General features: G+C 52.5%; 1 protein-coding gene across 6 annotated transcripts in view; it reads right to left on the reverse strand.

Moving 5' to 3' along the window:
* The window catches only part of ADCY3 (adenylate cyclase 3), a 106,191-nt gene extending 94,007 nt beyond the window's left edge, over positions 1-12,184 (reverse strand). For 5 of the 6 annotated variants that reach the window (XM_009183792.4, XM_009183794.4, XM_009183791.4 and 2 more), the window contains exons 1-2: positions 11,606-11,978; positions 10,246-11,110 (exon numbers count right to left, since the gene is read on the reverse strand). In XM_009183792.4, coding sequence (XP_009182056.1) covers positions 10,246-10,920 — 675 coding nt within the window. In that variant the 5' untranslated portion in view covers positions 10,921-11,110; positions 11,606-11,978. Of the gene's footprint in view, positions 1-10,245; positions 11,111-11,605 lie in introns of all 6 variants that reach the window. The other variant, XM_009183793.3, reaches the window with a different exon arrangement.
* Positions 12,185-25,096: the final 12,912 nt, after the last annotated feature.

Here is a 25,096-nt window from a genome sequence, read left to right on the forward strand (position 1 = left end):
CACTTTGGAAGGCTGAGGTGGGCAGATCACCTGAGGTCGGCAGTTCCACACCAGCCTGGCCAACATGGAGAAACCCCATCTCTACCAAAAATACAAAAATTAGCTGGGCATGGTGGCACATGCCTGTAACCCCAGCTACTTGGGAAGGCTGAGGCAGGAGAATCGCTTGAACCTGGGAGGCAGAGCTTGTGGTGAGCTGAGATTGCACCATTGCACTCCAGCCTGGGCAACAAGAGTGAAACTCCTTCTCAAAAACAAACAAAAAAAAAGTAGACAAATGCCCTACAGAAAAGGAATAGTACAATATTCTGCAATATTATTCAGCATTTTATAATTTGAAATATTCTTAACAATAATCCCTTCACCATAAGGAAAAAGAGTTAGTTGATTACACAGAAAAGAGATGAAAAAAGGATAATGAAGAAACGTGGTCTGATTCACTCATAGTTCAAAGATCAGAGATGGTCTGCCAAGATTAAATGTAATAAAGAAATAACTAGCATCTGCACAGTGCTTTGTAGTTTAAGGTGTCTCTATACACATTATCCACCCCTCCCCGACCACGTAACACAGTCACACTCCCGTGCCCTTGTTTGCCAGGTAGAACTGTGGGAAACAGTCCCTCACCTGGCACCATGGCCCCACCTTGGCTAGGCTTAAGTCTCCCCAATGCAAGAGCATCAGTTGTGTAAAACACCATCAGACAGACACTGCTTCCTGCTTCCTAATGGCCGATCTACTCAGCACAGGCTACCTGGGACAATCATGGGTCCAGGCAGGAAGCAGGGGTGGGTTATGGATGTCCCATGCTGAGGACCCCCCTACACACACATTGGCCTGCCCCATCTGTTGGGTTCTAAGCCCCCTTCCCTTTTGACTCTACACACTCTCCCCGGGCACCCCCTCAGCCTCCCTACAGTTTTAGGTGCCACTTAAATGCTGATGATTCTCAAATCTGCAACTCTAGATCTTTCTTCTCCAGATCTTGAGTACAAAGTCTGGTATACAGAAGGTGTTCAATAACTTTCCACTGAACAATCTGACAAGTTCCACTTGAGATGTCCCAAGGGCACCTCAAACCAAACTCATCTTCTCCATCCCCTACTTCCGTCCTGGTGGGTGGCCCTCATGGTGCCACGCCTGGACTCCCTCACCAGCCTCCTGCACCGCATCGGCTTCATTCAGGTCCACCAAGATGATCCCCCTAAATGCAAACCCAACCCTATCTGGTGTTTCTGAAGCTTGTGCACATGCAAATCTCCACCTCCTGGAAAAGGAATATAAGCATCAGAGCCAAGCTGCCCACCTAAGCTGAAGAGAGAAAGGGGCAGGATTGGTGCTGGGGTCCATGATTAAGCCACATATCCTGTCACCTAGGGCAGTGTCCTGAACACAGGGGCCACTGCATGCTTGAGGAAGTAAGAGAATGACTTCTCACCCAAATAAGGCAAAGCAAAGTCTATACAGATGAATTCTGAGCCATCATTTCTCTCTGTACAATGCCGTTCTGAAACTTTCTAAAAATCTTAGAAATGATGTATTGGATCCTACGGAGAATCAATATCTTAATGAAGTTAAACAACACTGGGCTCTGGGCCACATTTCTAACTTTTGAAGCATTCTATGGTCACAGAGTATTTTGGACCCTACCCAATTTCATGGCTTTAATTAGCTCCGTCTTCCCAGCATCCCCCATGTGCCTCCTGGTTTCTCAGACAGCCTCAAAAGACAGCTGCGATCAATTCATTCCCTCTCTTACACACGCCACTCAAACATCAAAAGACAGAATCAATTTCCTCTTGCATCTGAGTTAGCCTTGACATCTTGTAGCTGATAGTGGTGAGCCTAACCTTAAAAAACTCTGATAGCTTCCACTTTCTGAGACCACCATGCTGTGAGGAAGCCCAAGCTAGCCACATGGAGAGGTCAGGAGGAGGAGCTCTGAGGCTCTGGACATGTGGGTAAAGGCTTCTTAGAACTTGCCAGCATAGCTGGCAACTGAATGCCACAGATGAATGAAACAGTGCAGGTGGACAAATGAGTGACCCCAGCCCATGCCACGTGAAGCACAAAAACCACCCAGCTGAACAGTCAACCCAGAGGATCATGAGAAACAATAAACTGTCATTCTTTTTTTTTTTTTTTTTTTTGAGACCGGTCTTGCTCTGTCGCCCAGGCTGGAGTGCAGTGGCACGATCATGGCTCATGGCAGCCTCCTGGGCTCATGATCCTCCCACCTCAGCCTTTTGAGTATCTGGGACTACTGGCATATGCCACCATGCCTGGCTGATTTTTGTACTTTTTGTAGAGACAGAATTTTCCATGTTGCCCAGGTTTAGACTGCTACTCTTTTAAGCCCCTAAGTTTTGGGGCTGTTTGTTACACAGCAGTGGATAACTAAGACACATGGTGAAGAAATGGACATCTATTCAGTAACACCCAGTAATGAGCCATCCCACATTACTGAATTTCCAAATATAATCCTTATTTGTTCAAACTTGTGTTATCCATTCCCAAGGAAAATGTTTTTAGATACTACACTGCACTTTATACTAAATATAATTTAATATTTTCTTTCTCTCTCTCTCTTTTTTTTTTTTTTTTGTGAGACAGAGTCTCACTCTGTCACCAGGCTGGAGGGCAGTGGCACAATCTTAGCTCACTGCAATCTCTGCCTCCCGGGTTCAAGCAATTCTCCTGCCTCAGCCTCCTGAGTAGCTGGGACTACAGGCATGCACCACCACGCCCAGCTGATTTTTTGTATTTTAGTAGAGACGGGGTTTCACCATGTTGGCCAGGATGGTCTCGATCTCTTGACCTTGTGATCTGCCCACCTTGGCCTCCCAAAGTGCTAGGATTACAGGTGTGAACCACTGCACCTGGCCTTAATATTTTCTTGATGAGTTGGTCACCATTATGCACATCAGTTACTACACTGTCCTATAATGTAACAACACCTCCTACAGCCACAGAAGGTGCACGAGGGCTGTTGGTTGCAACACTCAACACCCCAGACATCTCTGCTTCTTGAAGATGCCCCCATAAACACCTCCTCATCCCCCAGATTGCTTCTTCTAATGCTTGTGAGTTGAGAAACCAAAACCCTAACCCCGTTGGAACTATTTCAACAGGCTCTGATGGAAGATCTAAAGGGTTCTTCTTTTTGAGATGGGGTCTCACTGTTCCCCAGTCTGCAGTGGGGTGATGTGATCAGAGTTCATTGTAACTTCAAACCCCTGGGCTCAAGCCATCCTCCTCCCCGGCCTCCTGTATAAGACACATACCACCAGGCTGGGTGCAGTGGTTCATGCCTGTAATCCCAGCACTTTGGTAGGCTGAGGCAGGCAGATACCTGAGGTCAGGAGTTCGAGACCAGCCTGGCCGCTGTGGTAAAACCCCGTGTCTACTAAAAATACAAAAAAATTAGCTAGGCATGGTGGCAGGCACCTGAAATCCCAGCTACTCAGGAGGCTGAGGTAGGAGAATCACTTGAACCCAGGAGGTGGAGGTTGCAGTGAGCCAAGATCGCACCATTGCACTCCAGCCTGGGTGACAGACTCAAAACAAAAAAACAAAAAAAAACCAATAACACACACACACACACACACCTCCAAGCCCAGCTGAATTTGTGTGTGTGTGTGTGTGTGTGTGTGTGTGTGTGTGTATGTGTGAAGATGGGCTCTCATTATGTTGCCCAGGCTGGTCTTGAACTCCTGGCCTCAAATGATATTCCTGCCTCAGCCTCCCAAAGTGCTGGGATTCCAGGCATGAGCTACTGGTCACCACCTAAGGGGTTCTTTTATGACTCCAATGAGAAGGAACTCCAAAATCCTACTGACCTGGGTTCCAATCCTGCTGTACCGCTTACTAGCTATGTGGCCCTGGACAAGTCATTTCAGTCGTCACACATTTCAGTTTCCTGATCTGTAAAATGGAAATAATATTTGCCTCTTGCCAGAAGGCACTAAACTGTAACACAGCAAGAGCTCAGTAAACACAGCCACCTCCTCACTGTCCCTGCTTATGGGCCTCGACCTACGCACAATGTGTCTCTGAGTCTCAGTGTTGGTGAGAGCACATACCCATGGAATCTATCATCAAGAATGTGTAATTTGGTGATGGCTGGGCGCAGTGGCTCACACCTGTAATCCAGCACTTTAGGAGGCAGAGGTGGGTGAACTGCCTGAGCTCAGGAGTTCAAGCCCAGCCTGGGCAACGTGGTGAAACCCTGTCTCTATTTGGAAAAAAAAAAAAGAAGAAGAAGAAGAAAGAAAAAGAAAAAAGAAAAAACAAAAAGAATGTATAATTTGGTGGGGGGGGCAGCTGGCGGCAGACAGTGGTGCTGGAATATTAATCCAGCGTTGGACCACCCTCGTGGGATTTACTGTTTGTTTATGAAGAAACTGCAGAATGCGAATAACCCTGGCATCCCAGCCATTCCATCTCTCAGAGGGTTTACCCAGAAGGTTGGGCAGATCAAGCCCAGGAGTGAGCATGCGTGCGCGTGCATGTGTGTGTGTGTCTGTGTGTGTGCATGCCTGCATGTGGGTATAAAACTACCCAGTCACCCACCCCTGGCTCAGCCCTGGGCTTCCGTTTCCTCTCTAGAAATACCCGCTGACTATAAAGCGCTGATTTAAAATAATAAACACGAGGAGTCCAATGTTCACAGCAAAATGTCAGGGAAATAATGCGGGTGAAAGGTGGGGCCTAAATTGCATATGCACGATGATGACAAACTGGGAAAGCTCTGTTTACACACAGATGGGGATCAGAAAAGGCCACAGAAAGCTGCGACGGGGAAAGGATGGAGGGGTGATTTTCTGCAAAGTTGTTTACATGTTCAATGACTGATTATTCCTCCTCACATGCAGTTGGATCTGATGGCCCTGCAGTCCCCTTCTATGCAGGTCGTCATTGTTCCGTTCCCTGGACCCTCCGCTGATGCCCATTTGCATACTCCCCATGGAGGGATGACGACTTCTTTCCCGCCCCTGGTCGCAGAGGAACCCAGGGCCAAAGAGCCAGGACTGGCTTGAGTTTGCCTCCTCTTGCCCTGTGTCCTGCACGCCTCTCCCCGCAGCCTGCTTCCAGAAGGCTGAAAGCCCCCAGGCCTGCTGCTTCCTGCCCACCACACCCCATACCAGCTCCTGTTTCAATTCAGCCCCCTGCCTTTCTCACGTACTCTTGGCCACATGCCCACAGGGAACATTGTCATGGGCTTCTCCCCTCTTTGCATCCAATTCCCATGGGGAGAAGGGGGTGCCTCCTGTTATACCTTAGGGACTGCCATCTCTTGACACTGTTCAGTCATGTTGCTTAGCAAAATTACATTTGAGGGCAGCCAGAAAAGGAGGAGGAGGCCCAGATGTCTGGGTTCCAGAGAAAGAGAAGTCCCCCATTCCACCTTTCTTACCCACCGGTGACCCCTCCCCTGTAATCCAGCCCCACTACCTCCTCTCAACCTCACTGAGCCTCAGTCCCCTCATCTGTGAAATGGAGCCAGTAACATCCAGGATGAAACAGGTGAGGTGCATGCAACAGCTACCTGCTGTCTGCAGACAGGGTGTCTCTGGAAGCCTCAGCTTCCTCCCACTCTCCCTATGGCAGCTCCCTCCAGCCCCTCAGAGCCAATGTTCCTTCCCTGGGTGAATGATTGCTGTGTCATTTGCAGGTGTGAAAGAAACTGCACATCCACAGCTTCCTCATGTTTTACTTGGTGGAAAAAGGTCTTCACAGGCTCTTCATTCCATGAGAGAATTTTGCTCCCAAATAGCCTTTCTGCTCTGAAGTAAGGGTACAAAATATTTGTCAGCAGTTCCTAGTCCCTACTTTGCCACATGCTAAAGGCACGCCCCCCAACCACCCCCAACCATCCTGGCTGCCTTCCCCATTGTCCGCACCCATTGGCTGCTGGTCCTGCAGATACTGGTCCTAAGCCCAGCCCCCTCCTTCCTCCTCACCCAGCTCAGGGGCAGTTTAGAGCAGTAAAGGGCAAATTATTCTGTAACAGGTCCTGGGGCAGGACCCAGGCCAGGAGAGCGAAATGGGCAAACACTGCCAGCTTCAGCTCCTCCTGATCCATCTGCCCTCCCTTCCGGCTGCTCTGGGCCTGTGCTGCCTCCTGGGATGGGGGAGCCATGGAGTAGGTCTCGGTGCTCCATGGAACACACACAAATGAGCCCTGGGCTGGGAGTCAATGCCTGGGCTCCCGTCCTATTTCCACCACCAAGTGCTGGGTGACAGTGAACCAGTTATCACCCATCTCTGTTTTGTCCTCTGTTTCCTCCTCTGGACAGTGGCTCACGCCTATAATCCCAGCATTTTGGGAGGCCAAGGCAGGCAGATTACCTGAGGTCAGGAGTTCCAGAACAGCCTGGCCAACATGATGAAACCCCGTCTCTACTAAAAATACAAAAAAAAAATAGCCAGGCATGGTGGCGGCTGCCTGTAATCCCAGCTACTTGGGAGGCTGAGGCAGGAGAATCACTTGAACCCGGGAGGAAGAGGTTGCAGTGAGCCAAGACCACAACATTGCACTCCAGCCTGGGCAACAAAAACGAAACTCCGTCTCAAAAAAAAAAAAAAAAAAAAGAATGGGGGACAGGCAGGGGCTAGAGGATGGGTCGTGAGAACCACTGATCAGGTCTCTGCCCATCCAAGGTGGCTCCCAGAACATCCTCTCCACCCCAGCACAGCCTGAGTGTCAGATGGCCTCACCCTCCTTATCCCCTGACCTTGCAGGCTGCAAGGCCCATGCAGCTCAGCAATATTCATTTATTAACTCACTGGTGGGGCCCCAGCCCCACCCCATCCCACACTCTCTGATCACCTGCTCTTCCTGTCAGAACCCCACCCACCGGCCTCCTGAGAGGAGCCCAGGACAGGCTGTCTGGCTGGCCTCCGACCACTCAGGCTGCCGCAGCCCATGTGTACCTTCCGTTCTTCCCCACAGAGCCGCGCATGGGCATGGAGGGATAAGGGCTGCAGAGGAAGAAGACTTTTGACATTGGCAAAGCTTCATGCTGCCAGTGACAGCAGCAACAAAATCACAAAACTTGCAAGCCCCCAGAAATCCAGGCGTCTACTTCAAACTGGGAAACTGCGTTCATCCCCCACCGACCCTGGAGGGAGTCGCCAGCCAGAGCCAACAGGGGATGGGAGAGAGAAAGACAAGGGGAAGCACATGGGCAGGAGAAAGGCAGTGCCTGGGGTCTGGGGTCTGGAGAAAGTTCTGGGACCTACCCTGACTAGGAGGGGCCTAGCCCCCTGGTCCTTGCATCCTATCCTCCAGCCCCTGCCCCCCATCCTTGATGGGGCCCACATCCCAGGAGGCAACAGCAGCAGGGGAGGTGAATGACGCCTCACTCCACGGCTCAGGGAGACCGCTGTCCCAGGTATCCCTCCCCACAGCAACGCAGGCTGCTGCAGCCCTTGTTTGTTGTTGTTGTTGTTGTTGTTGTTTGACGGAGTCTTGCTCTGTCGCCCAGGTTGGAGTACAGTGGTGTGAGCTCGGCTCACTGCAAGCTCCACCTCCTGGGTTCAAGTGATTCTCCTGCCTCAGTCTCCTGTGTAGCTGGGATTACAAGCGCGCCCCATCACTCCTGGCTAATTTTTGTATTTTTAGTAGAGACGGGGTTTCGCCATGTTGGCCAGGCTAGTCTTGAACTCCTGACCTCAGGTGATCCGCCTGCTTCAGTCTCCCAAAGTTCTGGGATTACAGGCATGAGCCACCATGCCCAGCCCTGTTTCCATCGTCTTCAGAGGCCAAATGCTGGGATGCTGTGAGTTGAGGAAGACTCTGGTGGGTGGGCCTGGGAACCCAGGCACCTTTTAAAAAAGTCACATTAGTCTCAACCAGTGACTCAGAAGCTTCTGGAACACAGCCCACTGTAAGCTGGGGCCTTCCCCTTCGATCTCAGGCTCCCAATCGGACCTTGAGAGCCCTCTGCCCCTCCTGCTCTGCTCCCAAAGCTGCCTCCCAGGCACTGCTTCCATGCCAAGGTCGGGCTCCTCTGGGATGCTAATATTTTTACTCTTGATTTCTATCTTTTTTTTTTTTTTCTGTTTTCTAAGTTTTAGGGTTTTATGTCTTAGCACTACCCAAAGGAAAACCATCATGAGTTTAGAAGTGATCTCCAAGCAGCCACATGGTGGGGCACCCAGGCCCCGGCCCAGCCCTGTGGCCACGTCTTTGCAGTCCTTTTCCCTGGAAGCTCCAGGAGCCTCAAAATAAGCTCCTTGTCCACCTAAGGAGATGGAGCTAGAGAGACCAGTCATCCCCAGACCTCAGACCTTAAGCTTAAAAAGAACCTGGGACGCCCTGGCACAGTGGCTCACGTCTGTAATCCCAGCACTTTGGGAGGCTGAGGCGGGCGGATCATGAGGTCAAGAGATCGAGACTATCCTGGCCAACATGGTGAAACCACATCTCTACTAAAAATACAAAAATTAGCCAGGCGTGGAGGCGCATGCCTGTAATCTCAGCTACTCGGGAGGCTGAGGCAGAATACCTTGAACCCGGGAGGCAGAGGTTGCAGTGAGCTGAGATTGCGCCATTGCACTCCAGCCTGGCGACAGAGCGAGACTGTGTCTCAAACAAAAAAAAAAAGAACCTGGAACTGGCTAATGCATGGCCCGAAGAGACAAGACTGGTGTTTCCACCTAGTTGATGACCAGAAACTCATAGCCCCCTCTACAGAGATTTGGGGTGGGGACGGCAGGGCAGCACACAGCCACTGTCCCCAGGAGGTGGGATGGGAAGCAAAGCTCCTGCTCTCAGGCAGCTCTCGGTGCTCCATGGAACACACACAAATGAGCCCTGGGCTGGGAGTCAATGCCTGGGCTCCCGTCCTGTTTCTGCCACCAAAGTGCTGGGTGACAGTGAACCAGTTATCACCTATCTCTGTTTCCTCCTCTGTAAAATGGCGAGTCTGGACTAGATGCCCTGCCAGGCCCCTGCCTATGTTAACATCCTCTGCCCATTTCTAGATCAAATCAGCAGGCTGAGGCATGACTGGAGAAATTAGCAGAGGAGTGGAAGATTCTGTCCGTTCACCCTGGGCCTGCCCACAGCACCTGGTCTCAGGGCCCAGGCACTGACCTCCATGGCTGCTAGAGACACATCAGTCAGCAAGGATTCTGGACACGCCCTGCCTCTCCTGATACCCAGAAGGTCACCGCTTCAGAGCTGACTCTACCCCAGCCCCGCTAACCACAGAACAGAGCTGGCGTGGGAGTTAAGACGTCTCTACCAGACAGAGCACTGCAGGGGCAGGAAGTGGGGGAGCCTCTCTTGACCATCATTGGCACAAGGCTGGCAGGCTGGGCATCAAACCAGATGCAGATATCTCCGCCTCTGGTCACCGGCTTGCTGGCTCCCCAGGGACACACACTGCCTACTGTCCCTCAGGTCCCCCGGCCTCTGCAGCCCCTGAGGGCCCAGCACTTGGTGGGAACACAACACTATAATAGTTAAGCTGAGGCCGAAATTCCACCCCAATACTATAAATAATAGTTAAACTGAGGCCGAAATTCCACCCCTTCCAGTAGAACACACGCTCCAGGACCAGCAGATCCTACGTCACAGTGGCCGGCATGACTGCCCCTATTTGCATGCCCACACCACACCTTCAGTGGGGAGACTGACATTCTCTACTTCATAGAACTCCCCAGGCAGCCCGAGCTGCCTGGAGGCAGGAAATAGGACAACTGCGTCTTCCCTCTGTGCAGCCCTCCACGTATCCTAACGTGCTTTCCCCCAAATCTCCTGCGAGCCTGACAACAAAAGTGTCATGCAGGCAGGGCAGATGTTATCCCCATTTGACAAAGGGGCACTGAGTCCACACAGCTAGTCAGTGTTGGGGGAGAGATGGGAATCGAGGAGCCCTCTTCCCACGGGAAGTCCTCCTCACCAGGGTCACTGACAGGGAATGGCCAGGACAATGCTGCCTCAAGACCAGCCCTGGGTGGACCTTCCTGTCACACGCTTAGGCTGGGCACAGGTGAAGAGCGGCCCTGAGGCCCAGTGCCCTGACATCCTCCTTTCCCTGGGGCCAAGCACAGGCAGACTCCGGGCAATGGTACGGGGGTGCAAAGGCAGGGACTAGGGAGAGAGGTTAGAGCCCTGGAGGCCCCCAGAACACATTTTGACTCAAAGGCAAAGCAAACATCAACTCCAACAAGTGCCACGTTGGTGAGAGCTGCTGGAGAGGACGCCACAGGGGGACAGTGGGCAGGACTCACCTCGCGCAGCAGCTGCATCCCCTTCAGCTCCTCCTGCTGCTGCTGGGCCACAGTGACCCCCAGGACCAAGGTGTGCACCACACAGGAGACCACGGAGATGATCACGATGGGGCTGAGGCTGAGGGGCAGCGTGATGAAGAAGGAGAAGACGAAGAAGACCTGCCAGCCCACGGTGTCACTGGCCGCGTGGGCACGCGCGAAGTTCAGGCCCAGGTAGGAGAAGATCTGGGCAGTTATGAGCAGCCACAGCAGGTAGGGCACCACTCTGCGGGTGGCCCGGTCCGGGAGCAGCCCCTTTTTGCAGAGCACGAAGAGGATGATGTCCAACAGCAGTCCAATTCCAGCCACGGCGAGGGGAGCCAGCTTGTCGCTGGAGAAGACCACAGCACACATGACCACCACGTAGCAGTCAAAGAGGGCAGCAAAGACCACCAGCACCAGCAGGGTCTCGTGGCGCTGCCTTTTGAAGTAGGTCTGGTAGAGGTTCTCCAAGGACTCCGGCACGAAGGTCAGCCGCATGAAGCGAGGCAGGCACAGGCAGGAGCCCGAGTTCCGGACCGAGATTTCATGGGTCCGGCCCACCCCGCGGTCAGGGTCGGAGGGCAGGCTGACGGAGTACTCGGCTGAGTACTCGGCCGAGTACTCGGGCTCAGAGAAGCCCTGGTTCCTCGGCATCCTGGCTGGTGTCTGCTACTGGCCCTAGAGAAGTGGACCGGGATCAGAGGAAGAGCTCTGGACTGGGCTACCTCTCAGGGCTCGCTGAGACCTGGGGAGGGCCTCTTCTTGGCTGGGGCGGAGGGGTGGCCACCTCCAGCAGGAACGCAGAGCGGGTTTCCAGGGCACAGGGAGCACTGATCAGCTAGAACTGAAAAGGGCATTGCTGAGTAGAAGCACCTCTTCCCTCCTACCTTGTGGTTTCCCCATGACCCGCCCCAACCCTCATAAAAGGATCTCTGCTGCAAGAGCCTCCCAATCCAGGGCCTTCCCTGCCACCCCCGCTCACACCACCGCCCACCGCACGCACACTTAGTCCTGTCCACGCCAGACACTCGATTTCCTGTCCCTGGCTTGTGGAAGGGCCTAGCCGCCTCTCCATCCCTGGCACCCGGTTTCTCTCTGTCATCTCTTCTTTCTCAGTCCCTGACTTCCTCACCTAAATTCCCTCCAGGCCCAGTCCTTAGAAGCTGGAAATAAAATGTGCCGGAAAGAAACTAGGACCATCCTGGGGATTCCTGAGCCTTCCTTCTGTTTACTTCCTTTTTCCACCAAGCCCTTGGAGACTCGGGCTCCGATCCGTCCCCCTTCCCACGCTCAGGGCGCTGTCTTCCCCCCGGAAGCCTGGCCCTGCCCCTGCGTTTACCTGTGCGGGAACTCGGCCACCGCGTGCTCCGGGACGGTCCCCGCGAGGGCTGGGGCGGGAGGGCTCGGCGCGCCCGAGGGCTGCTCTCCGCAGAGCCGCGCCGCCCCGCCAGTGCCTCGGGGCCCGGCCGGCCCGAGCGCGATCTCTCGCCGTCAGGCCCGGGATCCGACCGGGAGAGGCGCAGGGCTGCCCCTCAGCATCCGCGGGCGCCCGGCCGCAGCGGGAAGGAGGCGGCGGCGACTAGGGCTGGGAGATCCCGGGGCGCCGGCCCAGCGCGCCCGCCCTAGGGCTAAGGCTCGGGGGCCGGGGCCGTGCAGGGGCCGTGCGGGGGCCGGCAGGCGCGGGCGGCGGCGAGCGCGGCTCTCCGGACCCCTCCCCTACACCCGCGGCGGCAGCGGCGGCGGCGGCGGCTAGGGGCGCGCGCGGGGCCCTCCCCGGCGGGAGCGCGGGCCGAACACGGGGAAGCCCGCCAGCATCCTCTCGCCCGCCGGCGCCGAGCCGAGCCAGCCGAGTCCGGGCTCGGCGTGCTGCACAGCTATTCCCCGCGCGGCGCCGGCGGCTCCCGGGCCACGCGCGCTCCAGGCCCCGGGAGGCGGGAGGCGGGCGGGGCGGCCCCTCCCTCGCCCCAGTCACCGCCCTCTCGGCGGCGCGTCCCGGAGTGGGGCGGCGGGGGAGGTGCCGGGCGGCGGTCCCGGGATCCGCGCGGGCGAGAGCTGGAGGGGCCCGGGCAGCCCCCGATCCGGCGGGGGCGGCAGGCTGGGGAGACGGCTGCGTGGAAGCGCGGGCGTGGGCGGCGGGCGGGAGGGCTGGGGCGAATCCACGCCTTCCCGCGAGCAGGCCCGGTCTAGGAGGATGGAAGACCGAGACGCGCCCGCCCGCAGGTGAGGCGCGCTAGGGACACCCTGCCGCCGCCCCCTCCTCCGCCACGGCTTCCTTCCGGACCGGCAGAGGCCGGGGCTCAGGTTTGGGGACCGCTCCACTGCAGGGTGCGTGGGGCCTAAGTATCCCCGCCCACCCCGGGAGCCCAGACTTCGGAGCGCCGGGCCTGAGCTTTCCACAGTGGGGCCCGGCGACGGAGCCCTGTCCTGCTCGGAGGAGGCGGGTGGCGGTGGCCCGGTGGGCACCACACGTGGAACTGGAAGAGTTCCTGAGACCCTGCTTCGAAGAGATATCCCGTGCACATCCTACCCGTTTGAGATGTGTTTGAGTTCACAAACTCTCCCTTAAAGATGCAAATGCTCCTTTGAATAGTTAAACCTATAAGTCTCTTACACCACAGCATAAAGTATTTTCCTTGCATTTGACAGAACACCGCGCTAAGATCAACTACAGGCTTTGAGAATTTAAATAAAGGAAGAGGAGAGAGAATGTTTTGGGACAAAAGCACGTGTGGGGAGGTGGGTGCTGAGGACAGCCAGCAGCAATAGGGGGTCATCTCCCCTGGGGAGAGCTGAAGGAATGAACAGAGGGGAGAGAAACTCGTCTATCCAGACCCTGGGTGGAGCTGCCTCCCCATACACCTGAGAGTTACCCGCGGGCACCCCTTCCAGAACCTCAGGCATCACCTTGCATCCCTCAGGGAATGGATCCATTAGAGAATCGATCCTGCCACTGGCTGTTTCTACCATTCCCTCACACTCTGTCTGAAAAGGCGCCAACTTCAGCCCCAAACTTCTCAGGGCTTTGATTCCAAAGGTAGGGGACCTAACATCAGATATAGGAGGATGGTAATTTAAATAAAGCAAAACTTTGCCCCATTTGTTTTATTTTATTTCTATTTTTTATTTTTTCCAGAAGGAGTCTCTGTCACCCAGGCTGGAGTGCAGTGTCGTGATCTCCGCTCACTGCAACCTCCGCCACCCGGGTTCACGCGATTCTCCTGCCTCAGCCTCCCGAGTACCTGGGATTATAGGCGCACACCACCAAGCCCAGGGTAATTTTTGTAGTTTTAGTAGATGGGGTTTCACTATGTTGGCTAGGTTGGTCTTGAACTCCTGACCTCAAGTGATCTGCCCACCTTGGCCTCCCAAAGAGCAGATGAGCCACTGCGCTGGGCTGCCCCACTGTTTTAATTTGCTGGAGGTTTTTGGGTTTTCGGGGGGATTTTTTTTTTGGAGAGAGTTATTTGTGGTTTTTTGTTTTTGGTTTTTGGTTTTTAAAAAGGAAGGCATTTATTTATTTATTTATGAGACAGAGTCTCACTCTGTCGCCCAGGCTGGAGTGCAGTGGCAATCTCAGCTCACTGCAACCTCCACCTCCTGGGTTCAAGCAATTCTCCTGCCTCAGCCTCCCAAGTGGCTGGGATTACAGGCACCCGCCACCATGCCTGTCTAAATTTTGTATTTTTAGTAGAGAAACATTAGTTTCACCATGTTGGCCAGGTTGGTCTCGAACTCCTGACCTCAAATGATCTACCCGCCTTAGCCTCCCAAAGTGCTGGGAATACAGGTGTGAGCCACCATGCCTGGCCTTTGCTGGAGGGTTTTTGTTTTGTTTTGTTTTTTGTTTTTGAGACGGAGTGTCACTCTGTCGCCTAGGCTGGAGTGCAGTGGTGCGATTTCAGCTCACTGCAAGCTCTGCCTCCTGGGTTCACGCCATTCTCCTGCCTCAGCCTCCCTAGCAGCTGGGACTACAGTCACGCGCCACCACACCCAGCTCAATTTTTGTAGAAACGGGGTTTCACCGTGTTAGCCAGGATGGTCTGGATCTCCAGACCTCGTGATCCGCCCGCCTCCGCCTCCCAAAGTGCTGGGATTACAGGCGTGAGCCACCGCACCCAGCCTTTGCTGGAGGTTTAAACATTTATTTTGAAATGTCACATGATGTTAAAGAGGACATGACTTTTATGTTTTACGAAGGGAGATGTAATGTACGGCATGGAGCAGTGGCTCACACCTGTAATCCCAGCCTTTGGGAGGCCGAGGCAGGTGGATCTTGAGGTCAGGAGTTTGAGACCAGCCTGGCCAACATGGCAAAACCCTGTCTCTACCAAAAAATACAAAAATTAGCCAACCGTGGTGGCGGGTGCCTGAAGTCCCAGCTACTCAGGAGGCTGAGGTGAGAGAATCGCCTGACCCTAGGAGGCAGAGGTTGCAGTGAGCCAAGATCGTACCACTGCACTCCGGCCTGGGCAACAGAGTGAGACCCTATCTCAAAAAACAGTGGGGGTAGGGGGAGAGCTGTGCTAATGTTTTTTAAAAGGCTGATAAATATCGTGCCTGGTCCTGCTTTGGCACAAGAGACACTGTGTTGCACCCTCTTTGGGCCCCTTCCCTTTTCTTGGCACACATGCCAGCCCTATGGTTCTCAGTGGAGCACCCTGCCCGCAAAGCCATGCCCAGCTCCTGAGCTGAGAGGGCCCTCTGCCACCACTCATGCCCCAGCCTCCTCTCCCCAGCCACCCCATGAACAGAGAGAGTTCCACACAGAGGCAACCTCATATAAAAACAACAACAAATTGATTTCCTGCCTCTCCATACCCTGCCTGCTGGCTTCACAGTCCCACTCCCTGTCCTTCCACCATCCCTATCTCTCTGCTGTGGGTCCCTGCTCAGCGGGCACTGGGGAAACCAGAGGAGCCTGCCAGTTCTGCCAAGGCACCATGTTCACCCATGAGGCAGACCCTCAGGTGTACACAGGTTATAGTTGGGGGTGACTTCTGGCTGAGATGATCAGAGACAGGGCCTTTCAGGGCAAGAGGGAAGGATCTGATGGGCCTGAAAGGCAGGCCCCCCGGGGTGGCTGGAGCCTCCCCACAAAAGCCCAGCCACAGGAAGAGCACAGCACAGTCCCATCCCTGCTCTGCATCCTGGGTTCTGGCACAGCCCTTCCCTGTGGATGTGGGAAGCACAGTGGGACAGCAGTAGCCCCTTGCAAGGACTCCTGGGGAGCCAGAAGCATCTGGGTGAATATTGCCGGGCAAGAGAGCTGCTCGACATCCTGTCACAGAGGAGATCAGGGAAAATGCCACGAGGGCCTCATCCATCTCACTCACAGTGGCTTGCCCGGTACCTGGCACCTAGTAGATACTCAAAAAAAATACTCATTGAATGAATGGAAGTCTCCCTAAGAAGAAACGGTACTTTGTAACGGCACTGGCTGTCCCTGAAGGGACCAACTGGCCTCATTCCCTGATGCTGGGAATGTCCTGGTCCCAGGGCAATGAAAAATACCCACCCTCGAGTGAAAAGGGTGGGATTATGGGGGAGGTGTTTTTATTTTCCATGCTATACATTTTGTATTGATGTAACCTGGACAACTGGCATGCGTCGCTTTTATAATCAAATGATACAGGAAATCTAAATACACACAACTCAGGACCTCAAATGGCTGCACGGGTGACTTGCCCCTGCAGTTTGTCCTAAAAGGAAGACAGAATCATGGACTTAGGTCAAAGCTTGGAGGGCATCCTGACCCCTCAACCTCAACCCAGCATCTGCCTGAATGGGATACCTCTTTGCTGAAGGTACCTTTTTGTTTGTGTGGTTCAAGACTAGAGATGATGGCTGAGAATTAATTGTTATTGGATAAACAAGAATGGTTCCCCCTCCCACCCCCGGGAAATGCGGTGGCTCTTGAATCCAGCAAACAATAGATCAGAGCAGAACTCTGTGTCCTGGGGGAAAACAGAAGTGGGAGAGAGAAGATCATTAGTTGCCCTGGTGCTGGGCACCAGGAGAGCCCTGTTTGGGGCCTGAAAGCAGAACCTGAGACAAGGCCTGCATGCAGGTGGTTTAACTGGGGTAGTGATTCCAGGGAAACAGAACAGGAGCCTGGGAAGTTCAAAACAGAGAAGGCAGGAAAGCCGGTAAATATGAGGGTTTGTTACGGAGTTGGCCACTGGTGTGGGAGGGGGCCTTGATCCTGCTGGGACTGTCTTACGAGCCTTGCAGAAGGCACCTCAGAGCTTTCCACTGAAGGGCTGGCAGAGGTGGGTATTCGTCCTCCTGCCATCCTTCCCTGTTGGTTAAGGGTCGCCAGTCAGGGTGTTCTCTCCCTGGCTCTTCCAGGTTTGTGCAAAGGAGGCTAAGTGGTGAGCGCCTGGGAAGGAAATGGATCCTCAGTGCAGATACCTGGCAAGGTGCTGCTGGGGTGTGCCTGCAGCAGTAACGGGAGTAGAGAGGGGGACCGGGGGAATGTGGCATGTGATACTCAAGCATCCTGCGCAGGGCCCACACCCCTCGTCCATTCCTGCTGGCTCAGAGGCTCAGCAGCTTGGATCCTGTGACCTGGAGGAGAGGCGTATGGTACCCTAGGGAAAGCTGGCTCTCTGGAATCAGCTCGGCTTTGAGCATGGTCTTGATGAGAGCTGAGGACCTCGGACCAATTACTGAGCCCCCCAAGCCTGTGTCTCTGTGGTGCAGTGACAGCACTAACCCCTAGTCAGGATCCTTGTCAGGAAGGAGGGGATTCATGGGTACCAACATGGTGCGCAGCTCTCAATGGAATAAGTCAACTGGAGTTACCAGGATCTCACAGCAGACAGCTGGGCAGCCCTGAGCACTTCTGCCCCAGCGTGGCCTGCACGGCTGGGCTGGCTGCCCGCCCTAGTCCTCTCCATGACTGCATCTGGGGCCCCTCGACTCCAGCGCAGTCTTCCTCTCACAGCATCGACAGCACCGGCCAGTCTGTCCCTGTGTTCTCACTTCTTTGTCTCTGTTGCTGGTCTCTCCCTTCTTCTGCCCCGTGTTGGAGTCTCCCTGACTCTCACAGGGTCACTCCTTGGACACTGTGGCTGGGTGTGAGAGCGTGTGTGCAGGACTGTGAATGTGAGGAGGGGTGTGAGGAATGTGTGTGAGAGTGGGGTGTGTGTGTGAGAACGTTCCTTCACATATGTGTGCATGAGTGGATGTGTGAGTGTGCATGTCTGCGAATGTACGTTCACGTTGGCCTGTGTGTGTGTGAGAATTATACCTTCATGTTTGTGAGTGCGTGTGTGACAATGTATGTTCGTGTTTGTGTGTGGGTGTGTAAATGTGCATGTGAAAATGCATTCGCATTTGTGTGTGAGTGCGAGTGTGTGTGAGAATGTAGCTTCATGTTTGTGTGAGTGGGTGTGTGTGATCGTGTGCTTGTGACAATGTACCTTCGTGTTTGTGTGTGCGAGTGGGTGTATGAGCATGATTATGTCAGAACGTACTTCACGTTTGTGTGTGATTGTGTATGTGTGAGAGAATGCACCTTCATGTTTGTGTGAGTATAAGTGGGTGTGTGTGTGAGAGAACGTACCTTCATGTTTCTGTGTGTGGGTGTGTTAGTGTGATTGTGTGTGGAAATATACCTTCACGTTTGTGTGAGTGGGTGGGTGATTGTGTGAGAATGTACTTTACGTTTGTGTGAATGGGTGTGTGTGATTGGGTGTAAGAATGTACCTTCATGTTTGTGTGTGCGAGTGGGTGTTTGAGCATGATTGTGTGTGAGACGTACCTTCAAGTTTGTGTGTGAATGTGAGTGGGTATGATTGTGAGTGTGTAAGAACACACCTTTGCGTTTGTGATTCCGAGTGGGTGTGTGATTGTGAGAACGTACCTTCATGTTTGTGTGTGTGAGTGGGTATGTGAGTGTGATTGTGAGTGTGTGAGAATGTACCTTCACGTTTGTGTGTATAATTGTGTGTGAGAACGAACCTTCACGTGCATGTGTGAGTGTGCATGCATGTGCCTGGCGGTTGCCTCATCCGTCCTGGTGGGTGCCCACCTCACCTCTTCCTCCCCTCTCCTCGCTCGGTGCCATCTGCACAGGACGTGGGCCCTGCTGGCTGCCCTCGGGTGCTGTTTCTAGGCCCCTGGCGCGGGCAGAGGGAAGCGGGCTGAGGATGCGCAGTGAAGACTCCAGACACCAGCGTTGCTGGGGCTGGGCGTGGTCTGTGCCCCTCCGCAGGTGTGAGCGTCTCCTCGGGAGCAAGGACCAGGATCCCTGGTTCCTCCTGCCCAGTCGTTGAAACAGAGTGACTATTCCACAATATGTCATGGAAATAATGTCAATGGCACACAAGCCACAGTGCCAGTGACACCCATGGGCCCGATCCCCAGACAGCGGCAGCAGCTCCCCTTCCTGCGCCCCGCCCTCCAGGCACTGCGCGCTACCTTCTTCTCTTTGGTTTCCCAGGTAGAGACCCCTGGCGTCCCTGTTTTGCAGGTGGGGAAGCGGGAGCGCAGAGATATGAGGTAACTTGCTCTGGCCCCAACTAGGAAGCGGCGGAAGGAGGCCCAGGCTCTGGCCACCCAGAAGTCCGGCCGTACAAGGAAGGCTCAGGAAGCTTCCTTTGGTTGTCACTGCTTCTCTGTAGCCAAGGGTGCCTCAGGGACTCAGAGCGAATCCTGGAGAGTCACAGCTCCCTGCTGGCAGTTGAGACTCCAAACACCATTCTGCTCCAGCCCAGGTGGAGACATTGAGGCCCAGAGGGGTTAAATTTGGGGAGAGAAGGACACGTGCCCACGGAGCGTGAAACGGCGTGTGAATGCTGAGTAATTCCGAGGCCTCTGCGGGACGTCACGTTTCCAAAAGCGCCCGAGCCCTGCCCCTCCGGGAGGAGGCACCATAGAAATGTGTGCTAACAAGCCTCCCGCGGCCTGCGGGGGATAGGAGAGAGCAGGAAGCTTTCAGAACAATGGGAGTGACTAGAAAAGGCTCAGGCTGGGAGGAGATGAAGGGCCCTGCCCCACGGTCTTTCTCATGGGTGGAAAGTCACCAGCACCCAGAAGAGCAAGGCTAAGACAGCCTGGGGAGCTGGCACAGGTTCTCCGATCTTAAAGACGCCTGTGATTAGATCCGGCTCACCGGGATATTCCAGGAAATCTCTCCATCTCGAGGTCCTTCACTTAATCACATTTGCAAAGTCACTTTTGCCATGTAAGGCATCATAGTCACAGTTTCTGGGGGTTAGGGTGGTGACATTTTGCGTGGACATGATTCTGCCTATCACAGCAGGCTCCTAATGTGATATAGATCCCTGTAGTACTGATTAGAGGAAGGACTCATCTTAATTCCTCCCATTACAACTTTCTCTAATGTTTCTAATCTCCATGCTGAAATAAACGAGCCTTTGCCATGTTAAATCAGAGGAGAGGAAATCATCTCAAAGGTCTGTGAAAGGGTGATTTTTGAGAAGAGACCCTACACATTTTTACTTTTTGAGATGTCTCACTCTTGTCGCCCAGGCTGGAGTGCAAAGGCAGCATCTCCGCTCAGTGCAAGCTCCATCTCCTGAGTTCAAATGATTCTCCTGCCTCAGCCTCCCCAGTAGCTGGCACTACAGGCATGCGCCACCACGCCTGGCTAATTTTTGTATTTTTAGTAGAGATGGGGTTTCATCGCGTTGGCCAGGCTGGTCTCAAACTCCTGACCTCAGGTGATCCACCCGCCTCGGCCTCCCAAAATGTTGGGATTACAGGCGTGAGCCACCACGCCCGGCCACCCTAAAAATCTTTTAATGCAAGAGAATGCTGTAGAAAGAACTCCCACCTGTGGTTCCTTGCCACCCTCACCCCTCCCAAGTTCAGCTGAATGGATGCCTGAGGTTCATGGATTCTTTCTAAGACTTTTCCAAATCCCCTTTCTGCTGCCACTGGAATTGTCTCCCAGAAACACAGTTCAGACTGTTTGACTTCCCAATTCTTTAGCATCCAGGCTTTTCCTTGGTTAGGCCCCAGCCTACTTATTCTCTCATATAATCTGTACACCAGTCATATGAGGTAAGTACAATTGCCATATCCATTTTACAGATGAAAACACTGAGATTAGATTCATAACGTGCCCAAGGTTCCATAACTGGCAAAGGGTACTGCCCATGTTTACACCCACATCTCTGACTCCTGGGCCCAGTGCATAGACACTGTGGCCTGCTCAACATCCTGGGTCATTGCTAGAGGAATCGGGGGGCTCATGCCTTCTCCTCTGCTTCGATGGGGGCCAACTTAAGCTATGGACCAGAAGGGGTGGCCCATGGGAAAGACAAAGCAGGAGGAATTAGCAGTACTGGAGGGGAGGCAGGGCCTTTATTTTAGCGGCCTTGTCTGTTCAAATCCAGAGACATCCTCTCCACCCTGGGAGGCAGGAAAGCAGCCCAGTCAGAGAAGAGAGGTGGAGCCCTGGACAACAGATCTACAACAGCGCAACACCCAACCCTGGCCCAGTGGAGGCTGCAGCCTGGCCAGGAAGGGCTCAGGTCAGCTTGATTAACATATTGCTGACCCAGCCGGGTGCGGTGGCTCACGCCTGTAATCCCAGCACTTTGGGAGGCCAAGGTGGGCGGATCACGAAGTCAGGAGATCGAGACCATCCTGGCTAACACGGTGAAACCCCGTCTCTACTAAAAATACAAAAAAAAATTAACCAGGCATGGTGGCGGGTGCCTGTAGTCCCAGCTACTTGGGAGGCTGGGGCAGGAGAATGGCATGAACCCAGGAGGTGGAGCTTGCAGTGAGCCGAGATTGCGCCACTGCACTCCAGCCTGGGTAACAGAGTGAGACTCTGTCTCAAAACAAAAAACAAAAACCAAACAAACAAAAAAACATATTGCTGATCCATTTTCATATCTTAAAATTAGAAACAGAAGGCCGGGTGCGGTGGCTCAAGCCTGTAATCCCAGCACTTTGGGAGGCTGAGGCGGGGGGATCACGAGGTCAGGAGATGGAGACCATCCTGGCTAACACGGTGAAACCCCGTCTCTACTAAAAAATACAAAAAAAAACTAGCCGGGCGTGGTGGCGGGTGCCTGTAGTCCCAGCTACTTGGGAGGCTGAGGCAGGAGAATGGCGTGAACCCGGGAGGCAGAGCTTGCAGTGAGCTGAGATCCGGCCACTGCACTCCAGCCTGGGCGACAGAGTGAGACTCTGTCTCAAATTAAAAAAAAAAATTAGAAACAGAAGTACAAGCTCCGGCTATTCTATTTATCAAATCAGAGCAGAGTGAGGCTGACGTTTGTGGAAGCTGAGGTTTCTCTGCTCACCTTGGTCATTTAGGGCACCCTCTCCTTGTTCCCCTGTCAGTGTCCAGGTCTCCCCAGTTCTTGCCTTCTTCCCTCTCTCCCGTCTCAAAACACTGTATCAGGACCAGATCCCAGAGAGTGCCCCACCTGGAGGTGATAATGATTTGAATGTTAAGGCTGGGTCTTTAATTCTGTGTCTTCATGCTTTTGCTCCGAACCACTTAGGAAGTAGATCCAGAAATCAGGCAGTTGGGGTGCAACAGATCAGTTTCAGATGGATGAAAGTTGAGTTGGAGGCTGGGGCTTAGGTGTGTGGCCACAGCCTGGGATAATGCTTCACTTTGGACTTGAACTCCTCACCCCATCACAGGCAAGTGGGTTGCCACAGGCCTCCCTGGAGGGGTGGAGCCTGCCTGGGGAATATGGAATGGTAGGAAGGGGCTAGATCACAGAAGGCCTTGGATGCCTAGCTAAAACGTCTAAATTTGGGCTTTGTGTTTTATAGGAGTTGTTGAGGATTCTTTTGAGTAGATGACATGTCCTGACCTGCTACATTCTTTCAGAGGATTGATTTGGGATAAAAGATGGTTTGGAAAAGAAAGACTGTCAAGAGAAAACTGGGCCGGGCGCAGCAGCTCACACCTGTAATCCCAGCACTGTGGGAGGCCGATCCTCCCACCTCAGGTGGGTGGATCACCTGAGATCAAGAGTTTGAGACCAGCCTGGCTAACATGGCGAAATCCCGTCTCTACTCAAAATACAAAAATTAGTGGGGTATGGTGGCGCATGCCTGTAATCCCAGCTACTCGGGAGACTGAGGCAGAGGAATCGCTTGAACCTGGGAGGCGGAGGTTGCAGTGAGCCAAGATCTTGCCACTGCACTCCAGCCTGGGTGACACAGCGAGACTCTATCTCAATAAAAAAAAAAAAAAAAAAAGAGGGAGAAAACCGCTGAGAAGATGCAAACTAATCACTCCTGGAAGACAGTGGTCCGAATCTAAGTAATGCTCTCTAGTATTCATTCCACAAGGGTCTCAGGCGTCTCATGAGATCTCAGGCTGACTCACACTCACATTAGACACATTCAGGTTTTGGGTTGAGCATATCCATGAGTATTTGCAGATAGTAATTTTTATAACTATTAAATAATTCATGCTGACATTGTTTTCCCTGTTGTGTTCTTGAAAAAGATGCTGTTTACTGCACAGGCAGTGGTGAAAATAAATTAGCCACCTGCTTTGCCACCCCTTTTCCAATCTTGCTGTGTCCCATGGGGGATGCAGGCTCTGCTGGGCACCTTTCTGAAAGTGTTCTTTTCAGTAGAATATGTGCTGAGGTTTTTTGCAAAATCAGGCCTTAAAAAAAAGTTACACTTTTTAATTTTCATTTAAAAAATGTCTTTTTCACTCCATTAAAATTCATCTCCATGAAATGGGTTCAGAGTGGTTTTAGCAATTCTGTCTGTCACCCATTCTAAGATACTGCTGGCGCCACGTGCAGCCACCCCCTGCTGAATGGGAAGCAAGTGGCAGAGCCGAGTGTGCACCTGGAACCCCAGTGTTGAGGTCTCTGGTCAAGGCGGCCCCCACTCTCCTTTCATTCGCAACCCCCCACCCCCAGCCCACACTACCTGCCAGTTTTACATCTGTTTGGACAGGAAGCCTTACAACCCTGCTCTGCTATTTTTAGGAAGCGCTCACATTGAGTCAGCCTTTCTGCTGGATTCACGCCCTCTGCTTGATGGTTCTCGGGCTGTCTGCCTTTTCAGCAGGAGCCTCGGGCTCACATCCTGAGACAGTGAGCACAACGCTTCTCTTCTCCCTGCCTGTCTCAGCTTTGGTCTGCACCCCCATTTTTATCACCTTCCTAGAACAAGGGCAGGCTTTTAGGGGGTCCATATTTTCTTGTTTCTCTCATTAACAGTCTCCCCACAAGTCATGCACATTAACATGGATAGAGCTGGAGGCCCTTCCTCTTTTTCACAATTGTGCATTAATGTAGCTATAAGTGGGAACCTTTTTTTTTTTTTTTAAATCAAGTCTACATTCAAACATGCTTTTAAACTAAAAATAACTGCATTTAAATAACTTTAGGCAGAATGATATAAAGGAGGATTTAAATGTTAGCTGTAAATTGATACTCTTCATTCTTATCAATTCTTATCATTTCTTATCCCAGAGTATAGCCAAGTGACTGTTATAGAAAAGGTGCTTAATAAATGCTTGATGGAGGAAAGAATAAATGAATAAATTCTGTAATGTTAATAGTTTGGTGATGTATCCCTCTCAAGGGTGAAACTTGTAATTTAACACTCAGAACTTTTCTTTAATAAATTGCAAATGGTAGAGTTTTCAGGCGTCTGTCCAGGTTGCACCAGAAATATTTCAGACAACTGAAATATTTCTTTGGCTGAGGGGCTCTGGTGCCCCTCAAAGGCCAGGTCTGATTCCCAACAAAGCCAACTCTAGTCATTTTCCTAGGAGATTTTATAAACCAGGGAACTAGTTAAACACATTTCATTGAGAAAGTTACACCAAGATTTGATCAATTCAATTTAAAATGGCTTAACCAGTAAAGAAAATGTATTACCTCTAAAACAAGCAGTCTTTGGCTAGGACAGGTCTAAGGTTAGTTATTCTAGTGGCTCAATAATGACATTAAGGTCTGTGCACTTTCCACTTCTTCCCAGCTACCTGGAGGGTATCAGCTTTGCTATCACAGGCTTACACTCCTCATGGTTGCAAGGTGGCTGCCACAACTGCAGCATCATATGCAGACATGACAGTGTTCAACAGAGGAGGAACAGTTTCTTCCCCTGCCTCTCTTTCAGGACTTCAGAGTACCTTACCAGAAGCTCCTCAGAAAAATGTCCCATATATATTATATATATAAAATATTTATATATTTTTATAAATATATATATTTTTATATAATATATGGGATATATATATATATTTTTTTTTTTGAGACAGGGTCTCATTCTGTCACTCAGGTTGAAGTGCAGTGGCGTGATCTTGACTCACTGCAGCCTCAACCTCCTGGGCTTAAGCGATCCTCCCACCTCAGCCACCCTTTGTAGCTGGAACTACAGGCATGTGCCACCACACCCTGTTCCCTTATACCTTTTTGGCCAGAGTAGGGTCACATGCCCACTTCCAAACTAACACTGGCAATAGAACTGGTACCACTGTGGACAATTTCAATCATTCGTGGTTTACAATTGAGCCATATAGCAGAGGTAGAGACACCTAAACACATTAGGACCCTTCCAGCAAGGATAAAGGGAGGGAGAGCTATAGGATGGGCCATCTACAGTGCTGGCTCTGGCACCCCTCAAAGGCCAGGTCTGATTCCCAACAAAGCCAACTCTAGTCATTTTCCTAGGAGATTTTATAAACCAGGGAACTAGCTAAACACATTTCATTGAGAAAGCTACACCAATATTTGATCAGTTAATGAGAAATACATTTAGCTGTTAAGGGTACCCCCACTTTTCTTGCTTCCTTACTCTCAAGGAGACCCCTGTTTTCAACATTTTCAGTTGTATTCTGTGACTTTTTTCG

The sequence above is a fragment of the Papio anubis genome, chromosome 14, assembly GCF_008728515.1.
Source record: "Papio anubis isolate 15944 chromosome 14, Panubis1.0, whole genome shotgun sequence".
In the NCBI taxonomy this organism is placed as follows: Eukaryota; Metazoa; Chordata; class Mammalia; order Primates; family Cercopithecidae; genus Papio; species Papio anubis.